We start from the raw sequence: 10,937 nt of genomic DNA, 5'->3' as shown, positions 1-10,937 counted from the left end.
TTTGTTGAAAAGGACCTTTTGTATAATTTAATTTTTTAAATTAAGTGATTGCATTAAGTATAAAAAAACTTAATTTTAGTTTGTTCTTTTTCTAAAGAAAGAAAACTGTTTAATTTAATTTTGTTTTAGTTATTTAATTTAATTTAAGCTGTTTTATAAGTTGAATTCTTAATTCTTATACAATTCTTAAATTTTACAATGTTTAAATTACTAAATTTAATTTAAGTTACTTTATTTTATTTTATTTATGTTATTGTATTTAATTTTTGAATTCTTAAACAATTTTTTAATTTTATTATGTTTCATTTTAATTTTTAGTTATTTAATTTAATTTCAGTTATTTTTAATTAATTAATTTAAGTTATTTAATTTAATTTAATTTATTTTATTTTTTAATTCTTATACAATTCTTAAATTTTAATTAACTTAAATTTACAATGTTTAAATTATTTAATTTAATTTTTTGTGATTGCACTAAGTATAAAGAAACTTTAACTTTAGTTTCTTCTTTTTCTAAAGAAAAAGAACTATTTAATTTAATTTCATTTTAGTTATTTAATTTAATTTAAATTAATTAATTTAATTTAATTTAATAAGGCCAGATGGGCCGCGTGATGACTAGCATGGGCCCCACCATGTGTACGACTGGATAAAGGACGTGTCTATTCTAGCTCCAAAAAGAATAGCTTCAGCCCTGGGTAAACCCACTTGGGTACAAGACTAGGCTCCAACCTGTGTTCGTCACCTGGCTATCCTAATTTAATTTCAGTTATTGTATTTGGTGGAATGGAAGGAGAGTAGGTAAACTATCTAGATTCTATTATTTAAAGATATTATTTTTTATAAAAATTTGAATTTAAATAATATAGATAACATTTTTTTTAATTTACAAATCTGTTGCCTACTTAAATTACTTTGGTTTTTATTGAAAGACTTTGGGGCCCATTGAAAGAGGTTTGTGAATGTAATACGTCTCTCAACTAATTATCTGTTCAACTATAATTGATATTTAAAGAAATCCAGATTAGATAAAGCATTTTATTGCAAACATGTGAATTAAGATTAGCTTTTGATTATATATCTTTCAACATACTTCAGAAATTATGTATGCTAGTACATAAACTACATATAAACTCAAAAAACTGCAAATTTGTGAAATACTCTTTCTTAGTAAATATGCTTCTATTGAAAATGGGCTGTCCAAAAGGCAGCTGCTATACTCACACAAAACAACATTCAATATAGTTTTTAAAATCTATAAAATACAACTGCTCTTTGAAAAAAATTAGAAATTAAATCTTCATACTCTGCATCTCCATTGCTGTTAAACCACAAAAAATCCCCCAATCTGAATTTATTTTAGAGTACCATGAATATTTAAAGGTTGCGTATAAGAAACGTATATACATATATATATATATTATAAAAAAAATAGTTTAAAAAATAAAAAACATGCAAGTTAAGGTTATATAATTAATGTAACTAACATGGCTCACGAAACTATAATTTGCATGTCAAATTGATAGTGTATGCATCTATTGGTTAATAGCCAAAAAAAAAACTCAACCTGTCAATGTTAAATCATTAAAAAACAATTACTTTACTGCACTTATAGTAATTGGTACGAAGTAAAGTGAAAGAGCTCATTATTTTTAGTGCTAAAGATCTCTGCGAGTCTCGCATGCAAAGTGAAGATAAGTCGAAAACACCCAAAAAGGAATTTGCCCGCTGGAAACGGCCGTTAGAAACGAGAAACGCGTGTCTCGCGTTGAAACGCGAAACGACAGGAGACCGTCGCGTTTCTGGCACCTAAGGTGAGCAGTGCAACAGGTATGGTGAACCTGAAAAAGACCTGATCTTTCCTTTCCTTTCATCAACTGTTCAGTGAACCAGACATGGCGGACCTGAAAAATTATCTGTTCTTTCTTTTGCATTCATAAACTGCTCAGTGCACCAGGCATGTTGAACCTGAAAAAGACCTGACCTTTTCTTTCATTTCTTAAACTGCTCAATTCAAGTGATCAATAACATGGCTACCTGTTGGTGGATTGTCATTGCTTTTATTTGGGTGGGTAGTGTTTCATGGGGTTTGAACTTGGATCTCCTTGACTGTGAAAATTCAGACGATGCGTATCCCTCAGCCACAAATGGCTTCGGCATCTCATATCAAGAAGATGATGAAGGGAGTATGCAAGAAATTTTGAGAGCTGCAAAAAGACCAGAGGTCTTCAATTGGCTTACAGGCATACGCAGAAGGATACACGAGAACCCTGAACTTGCATATCAAGAGTTCGAAACCAGTGCACTAATAAGAAGTGAGCTGGATCAATTGGGCATAAAGTATAGGTGGCCTCTTGCAGAGACAGGTATAGTGGCCTCCATAGGCTCTGGAGGTCCCCCTTTTGTGGGTATCAGAGCTGATATGGATGCTCTCCCTATTCAGGTGCCCAATTTGCAGTGCTATTAAAAAATTGTGCTGATTTCCAATTTCCCCTTTTTTTCCCTTTTTAAAGATTGTTTTTGCAAGTAGTTGTTTGCATTATCTTTTTAGGTTGTTTTATTCAGCTGATCTGTGTGACACAACACATGAATTTTAAATTAAGATTTTCTTTGATAGATTTTAGAAGTTCATACAGACGACTGCAAGTTAAAAAGATATTAGAAGTAGTTATCATACAATTGAGATTCAGATTCCTAACCTAACTCTAATACCATATTAGCTAGGACTCAACTTAGGACATGTCATAAACTTTTGGGTCACTCTATCACCCAGGATGTGATTGTTTTTAACAGAAGCGGCCTATTGATCCATCTCCTTCAAAGTTTTGATTCCTAGGCGACTGCAAGCCTAGCCTTTACTCTCTTGATAACACATATAAATGAGAAATATTTCAAGGCCATTGTACCTGTTTTAACTTTTAAAGTTTGTATTTAAAGCTTCATTCAAGAGTATTGTAATAGCACTTTAATTGGGACATAGGTGTCCACTTGGTACATTAACTGCCCTAAGAGTTTCCAAATTCCTTCAATGAATGGTTGTATTTTTTTTATCAATGAATGGTTGTTTAACACTTAGTGCTAGTGGGACCAGGTGAAATCTTGTTGACTCTGTTTTTCAATTCATTATTTTACCATATATTCAAAAATTAGAAAGTTTAATCTAGCAATGTTTTCTGAACAAGCATTGCAATATTAGCCTGTAAAATTTGAGATAATATAGTAATAAAATGTGTCATGAGAGATTGATAGGATTTCTCGGCTGTGTTACACTTACTGAATGTTTTTAACTTACTCGATTTACTTATTGAGGTAAGGGTAATATCAATGAATTTGAAATCTATCAGAGTCCTTTTGAAAAAGCCTTTTGCTACCAATCATGGAAACCTTAAAAACTTTCATCATGTAAAGTTTTCATATTGGTAAATAATCAGCAGGCTTACAAGTATCCCTTCCACCCATTCTAGTCCATAATAGCAGTACTGCAATATCATTTGTTCACTAAAACATTCAGCAGTTATCACTGAACCATAAGGACACTTTATGTCCAGAACGGTCCTATTAGTACTACCATAACATTTGTAAATTACTAGAAGCTAAATTCGTATCTTTTCCTACGCCCAAAATCACCTGAAGTTCTAGTTTCCCAGTGCAGTGAAGGAGCATGGTCACCGTGCTTCCCTTGAAGACTGGAAAGCTCGCACCTGTGACAGCAACAAACACTAAAACCAAAAAGTGGAACACCACTGTACACCATTTCTTCATAGTCAACCAACTTCCCGGATTTGCAAAACACAATTATGCCGTATTATCCATTGCTGAAAGTTGTTCTTTCTTTTGTAAGTTAATATATGGTTTACAATTAGTTGGGGTACATGCAGGAGGCAGTTGAGTGGGAGCACAAAAGTAAAATTCCAGGGAAAATGCATGCCTGTGGGCATGATGCACATGTGACCATGCTGCTGGGTGCTGCAAAGATATTACAGGAGCGACGGCAGATGTTACAGGTATCTACAGTGCTCTATACCTCTGCCTAGTAGTTTATAACTTTATCGCTGTAAATGAATGAACATGCCAGTACAGTCTTCTACTCTGACATTCTCACTTTGTCCCTCTTTCTAACTTAAATATACCTGGTTCTTAGAAAGGATTATTTTTTAATTGTTTGGCCAAATAAACAGATTTTGTAGATTCAATTATTGTTTACATAAGCAGGATAGGCAACTTCTCTCTTGATGCCATTCTCACTTTGTCCCTCTTTCTAACTTAAATATACCTGGTTCTTAAAATCAATTGCGACTTAAATATTAAGGATTTAGCTAATCTGATAAAACATCATTGAGACTTCAATAAAAGTTGTGAGAACATATCTGCTTGATCAATGTCAAATTTCAGATGTTGTTATAAGGGCTACGCCAGGTCAAACAGAGCCTAAAGTGCTGAGGAGAACAGAGTTGTCTCTCCTCTTCATTGGCTCTTCATTGGCTACTGATCTGAGAGTCTCAAGGACTAAATAGTAAAGATAACTACTTTATAGAGATCTTCAGGCAATCAGTTAGAAACACCAACAAGTTAAACCCAAAAATTAGTTGTAATATTTCTTGTTGAACATTGTTCATGATCTTCTTTGTTTGTAACTATTCTGTTCGATGTTTCAGGGAACTGTTGTCTTAATCTTTCAACCAGCAGAGGAGGGAGGTGGTGGTGCACAAAAAATGATAGAAGATGGGGCATTAGAGAATGTAGAAGCTATATTCGGAATGCATGTCTCGAGATATTACCCAACTGGTGTTATTGCTTCCAAGCCTGGGCCTTTATTGGCAGGAAGTGGTTCATTCAAAGCAGTCATAACTGGGAAGGGAGGACATTCGGGAATTCCTCAACATGCCATTGATCCTATTCTGGCAGCTTCTGCTTCTATTGTTAGCCTTCAGCAACTTATTTCCCGCGAAGCCAACCCCTTGGACTCACAGGTATTTTACATGCCTTTTACATGATATATGCACTAGTCAAATGGAGATGACGTGAGCACACTCTACTTGCAAAGAAACAAATTCCAACCCAAATATCTTTAGTTCATTCTTGCTAGTTGGTAGTTGATATACTTATCGAATGCATATTGCTTACGAAGCAGATTATTCTATTTTCTCTTACTCTAATAAGTCAGGTACTGAATATATGTTCCCTTAGCATTCAGAGTAGACTGGTTTAGGTTCAAGTTTCAATGGGATGTGCATGTTGACCAAAATCAGAAATCCTGTTATCTTCTGTATCCTTGTCCCAAGTTTGCCTGATGTATCCTGTTCTTTTCCAATTATTTCTGTAAATCATAAAGGTGCTTTTCCTCCTAGTTCAATTATATACCACCCAGTTTCTTCCTTATGACTAAACGGGGAAGCAAACCAAACCTTGACAATCCACCTACTACCTAGAGTATCATCCAAGGAGAGCATCATTGGCACTAAAGTATGAGCATTGAAATCCATTTAGCAAAGTATTTTGTGTCAGGGGTAATTAATCACACGAATATTCTATATAATTTGTACATTACTAACATACGCCTAAATGTAATTGGGAACATAAATTGTGCAGCATGAGAAAATTTAATTTTGTAAAGAGTAGTTTATCACGTATAAACTTCTAGGCTATAAGCTGTAGAGTTGGGTTGCACACTTTGCACTTCTCCCTCCATTTTCTGCACCCATTTTAGTGTCCATCACCAATAAAAATAAATATAGTTTGACCTCATTTTGATCATTCTTAACCCTGAAACACCCAAAAGTACAATATTTCACCAAAACCAGACCTCTTCTGCTGTTAACATTTAATTCCAACCTTTAACATCCGTGTCACTTTGGACACTAGCACACTCCAGGCTAGTGTCCCAAAATCCATTTTCCAACTCAAGGGATTGTAACGGGTTTTCAACTGTCAGATTGCCTTAGACTTGGGGAAACTTTTCATTTTTGGAAAGAGATCTTTTTCATCCATTTCTCCCTCCATCATCATTTTTAACTTCACACACTATTTTGGAAAAGCTAACATATCTTCTGCTATTAGCATTGTATTTACACGGCATACTAAATGAATAAATGGAATTCAATTACAATGGTTTAAAATGGGAAAAGTACAATAAAGTAACAGGTTAACATTCATCAAACACTTATAATTTCATAAACGCACAAAAAATATTGCAGTTGTCAATTCATTCCAAAATGAACTAATATACCTATATTTTAAAAAATTTATGTAAAAAATGTCGATAAATATAAAATTTAAAAAAAAATTAAGATTCATTGTCTCTTTTGAGTTCAATAGATGCATACACCAAAATGTATCACCAGCTAACTCACATTACAATAAATTTAACAAAAAATCTAATAAAACTTTAAAACTGATTTCACTATATTTCTTTCAATTCATATTTCAATTTTTTGTTAAATATGTTTTCCATTAACAACAGAAGTCTTATAGACAGGTTTTCCATTAACAACACAGGTCCTATAGAAGACCTTACACATCTTATTTACAAAAGTTAGAGAGCCTATCCTTTTCACTCCACACATGACCTAGACCATTAATTGTTGTATATGTTATTAAAACAAAATTCCAAAATTAAAATAATGCATATGTATAGGCAGCTAATACTCTTGGAACTTATCTATTTCTCATTTAGCTACAGTAATTTAAAAATTCAATTTTTTAATAAATAATAAAAAAAATTGAAATTTATTTTTTAATCAATTTAACATTGAAATATTATGATAGAGAATTACTTATTAGAGAAAAGTAAAGATATTTTTAAAAAAATAAAAATCAATTAAAAAATTATAATATTTTTAATAAATCAAATTATTAATTATAATTTATTTCTTTGAGAATTGACACTAACTTTAATGTTGTAGATTCATAAATTGATGTTGCATGCATGCTTTCTTAGATCTTTCTGTTTCATTCTTGAATACACCACATTCTAAGTAAAAGGTTCAATTGCAGTAGAGAAGCTGAAAGAGAAGGGTCTTGACTTCTCATTTTTTTGTCTTGTAAATACACGTTACTGCCACACAATCTCATATGGATCATGGGTGCCACTATGAATCTTATACTTGCTACTTGAAAACTAGAAAAAATTAGAGCATTCTCCAATGAATAAGGAATGAAACCTCATCAAATTGAAATGAGAAGCAACATAATAAAATGACAGTAAAAAGTAAAAAGTGGATTTACAGTAAATAAAAGAAATGGTGTAGAAATCAAAGGACATTTGAGATTCGTAGAAAGACAAAGCTAAAATCATTAAAAGCTCGCAGCTTTCCTTAGAGCTGCTCGTGCCTGTTTTGCAGGCTCCTCCTCCCTTTTCATTTTTCTTTTACCTGCACATCAATCCAATCATACATTAAATTTTTGCAGCCCATCAGATTGCACAGAAAGGAAAGGAAATGATGGCAAGAATCTATTGAAAATATCACTAACAAAAATTTTTGCAGGGATAGTCTTCTATAAATATCTTAATCTACATATTTGCTCTATCAAACTATACTCGGTTCCCATTTAGTGCACAGAAAGCTAACAGACTCACTTGGATCTCATCAAAATAGATGCTTTTGTGCCATATTATACAGAAAATGAAAGCAATATGCACCAAAATGGTGTTTGAGCTTCTGTGATATTCTTCAATCTGGAACCTCCAACAAAGAAAACTCTGATGCATAGCTACTCCGAATGGCCAGATTGAGAAAATAGTTGAATAGAAACTGCCGGAAAGAACAAAAAAAAATGGAAACTTTTTATTGCCCTCAATCTCCTTCAGCGAATCATGTAGATTTAAAATGTATTAGAGAATTCATTCACGTCGGTTACAAAAAGTTTTTAAAACCTACACATGCATTGGGTATTTTTGATAGTCCGTTAAATTGCATTTACAGGCAGAAACTGTCAAATTTATTTTAAAAAGAGTTTTTGTTTACGGACAACATAGATTTCATTGTAGATTGCCAATCGGTGAAAAAACCTGGTAAAAAAACCAGTTTTTTCAATTACCCGTGTTTAAGGGCAGTTTTTTGGCTGTACACAGTCTTTTCGATTGTGTGTATTTTTCAAGGTTTGACCTGGTTTTGACCAGGGATTTAATGCTTTTTAAATGAACTGGGCATGATGGCCAGACCCGCTTGGAAAGACGGCAACATCTATCCAGCCTCTAGGATGTACCAGCATGCAGGCATGCAGTTAGATATATATGTAACATGTAATGTATAGTTAACATGTATTGTATGCATAGGATGTGGTAGACGTTGCCATATAGTTATATGTATGTATAACATTTAATGTATGTATAACATGTAATATATGCATAAGATGCCAGTGCATCTTAAGGGCTGGGTAGATGGTGCCTGGAAAGACTGCACCGGGTACTGGCATTTAACTGCAGGTTTTTCCCAGTTTTTGGACTGTGCAGATCGAAAAACGGATACAGCTAAATTGGTTTCAAAACCACATATTTGTGTTATGCGCATAGGAAAATCATAGATGGTCATGGGGCTCGACAGAAGCGCTGCAGCCGCTTCATCATATGTATAACAAGAAGGGTATTCTCATTGTCCAACAATGTAGTCGAGGACTTGTTGAAACCAGAATAACCCAGCCTCCAAAAACCCCCCTACTTCCATGCAGAATAGGGTTTTGACTGTGGCAACCTCTTAAACATGCTCTAGCCACAAGTACCTCTTCCAATGAATTCTCAAGCCTTTGTAGCCTTCTCCAGTCCTTGCAGCCCCTTTCGACACACATTCTATATCCCTTGTGCTCTTCTTTGAGAGTTTCATGTTCAAAATCAAAACATTTCATTTATCTAGTTCATTCTGAAAATTATTTCAGAAAATCAGATTAGCAGGTGAACGAATACTAGAGTGAAAAATATTATGTTTAGTTGTTCATTTCTTTTTGTCATAAGCTCATAGCTACTTTCGTGGAGTTCTTATTTTTAGAGAGAGAATAATTCTAATTTTGTAGCTGCATTTTTTCGATTCCATGAGTCTGTTCTCAGGGTAAAATAAGAGTCCAAAAACCCTTCATGGGAACACATTCTTAATTTTTATTTCAAGCTTATGGGAGTTTGGCCAGATTACTATAATGTAAGTTCACTATAAAATATGGAAATTACTCAGATCTCCAAGCTCTGTACTGAAAGCTAGGAACATATACCCTAAGATAAAGCAAGTGCACGCTGATGGGAATGTGCACACAATCTCATCAAAGCTTAAGAGTTAAAGAAGTTTTCAAGGGAATTGGATGTGGTAGTTGGTTGTATAATATTAATCTGTGGTTGGTTGTATTGGGACATTGCATTCAAGTTTTCAACACATCCAAGAAAACCACTTATAATATTTTTTCTACATTTGAACTTGTATATTCATGAAATAGTGCATCTGTGTTTCAACATGTAACATTATGTGATAGTGCAATGCAATGTTTTCATATGTCTTTTATATTATGAATGTGTAACAATCTTCATACTAAAAAGCTTTGACATCTTTGGAAAGTCGAAGTGGATGTACTTTCCAAAGTGTTTTGGGAGATTTGTTTTCGTTTTTGTTATTTTTGGTATTTCATTTTTACAGGTGGTAACAGTAGCTACATTCAATGGAGGTGATGCCTTTAATGTAATTCCGGACTCGGTTACCATTGGTGGCACATTCCGTGCCTTTTCAAATGAGAGTTTATACAGACTCAAGCAGAGAATAGATGAAGTATGTATAACAGCATAGATCTCTAAAAAAATCAACAATTTTTAGATGTCAATCAATGTTTGCTTGCTATATATAATCAAATGGAAATGAAAGGCTGCTATTCCCCCATTGTCTAAGTGTGAGCTGACATATTTTGTTATGACAGATAATTGTAGGTCAATCCCTTGTCCACAGGTGCACCTCAAGTGTGGATTACTTAGAAAAAGAGCATCCATTTTATCCACCAACTGTGAATGACATTAATATGTATGATCATATGCATAAAGTTGCAGCTGATTTAGTGGGTGCAGATAATGTGAAAGTCATGTCCCCTCTCATGGGTGCAGAAGACTTCTCTTTCTATTCAGAGACTATACCTGGAGCTTTCTTTTTCCTTGGAATGAAAAATGAAACATCTGGATCTACTCATGCAGCACACTCTCCTTTCTTTACTATTGATGAAAATGTTCTCCCACTTGGTGCTGCAATGCATGTTGCTATAGTGCAAGGATATCTCAATGATGTCTTCAAATTGAAGGTTGCTCACCCTTTAAATTAATGATGGCAAGGCTGACTGTCCCATAAGCTTTCAATGTTTAGCCTGTGAACGTTATGAGTTCTTCTTCTTCCTTCCAATGAAATTTGAGATAAAATGCTTCCAAATTTTTAAGAATTTAGATTCACTCACCTTTCTGTCTTCATGAAAAGGCATCACTAATCATAAAGGCAATGTTAATTAATGTTCATTATTCAAAAGTAAAAAATCATGACCAAGTAAAGTTATCCAAAATTTTGCAAAATTTTTTAAATGCAGCACAAATAATGATGTGTTGTGAAGATCTGTGGTTTTTGATCCATAATGGATGTTCATTATTTTGACAAATGTAATTGAGAGTTGGTCTACATTATGTATTTTTTATTTTTTATTTTTGCTTTATATGGGTTGACTCTTATGTAAACATTTCTATAATTAATAAATATATCGATGATTTTGTCATATAATATAAAATCTAATTAAAAAATTAATAAATATAATTATTAATTTATTATTTAATTAATTAGAATTATAGTATTTTATTTATATAAAATAATTTAATTTAAATATATCTTAAAAATGATATAAACTTAATAATTAATCAAAAATATTATTTATTTAAAAGTGATATGCTCAACCCATTATTTAATGTTATTTCTAAATCCTAAATGAATCATAAT

The 10,937-nt window shown here is 32.9% G+C and overlaps 1 protein-coding gene across 1 annotated transcript; it reads left to right on the top strand.

Moving 5' to 3' along the window:
• The first annotated feature begins 1,640 nt into the window (after positions 1-1,640).
• LOC131027451 (IAA-amino acid hydrolase ILR1-like 1) lies at positions 1,641-10,395 on the top strand. Its single transcript, XM_057957528.2, has 5 exons — positions 1,641-2,443; positions 3,879-4,004; positions 4,656-4,970; positions 9,615-9,743; positions 9,889-10,395. Exons 1-5 carry the CDS (start codon positions 2,030-2,032, stop codon positions 10,279-10,281), a joined length of 1,377 nt encoding a protein of 458 aa, XP_057813511.2. The 5' UTR covers positions 1,641-2,029; the 3' UTR covers positions 10,282-10,395.
• Positions 10,396-10,937: the final 542 nt, after the last annotated feature.

Source organism: Cryptomeria japonica, chromosome 4 (genome assembly GCF_030272615.1).
Source record: "Cryptomeria japonica chromosome 4, Sugi_1.0, whole genome shotgun sequence".
NCBI classification, from domain to species: Eukaryota; Viridiplantae; Streptophyta; class Pinopsida; order Cupressales; family Cupressaceae; genus Cryptomeria; species Cryptomeria japonica.
This window is presented reverse-complemented; position numbering and strand designations above follow the sequence as displayed.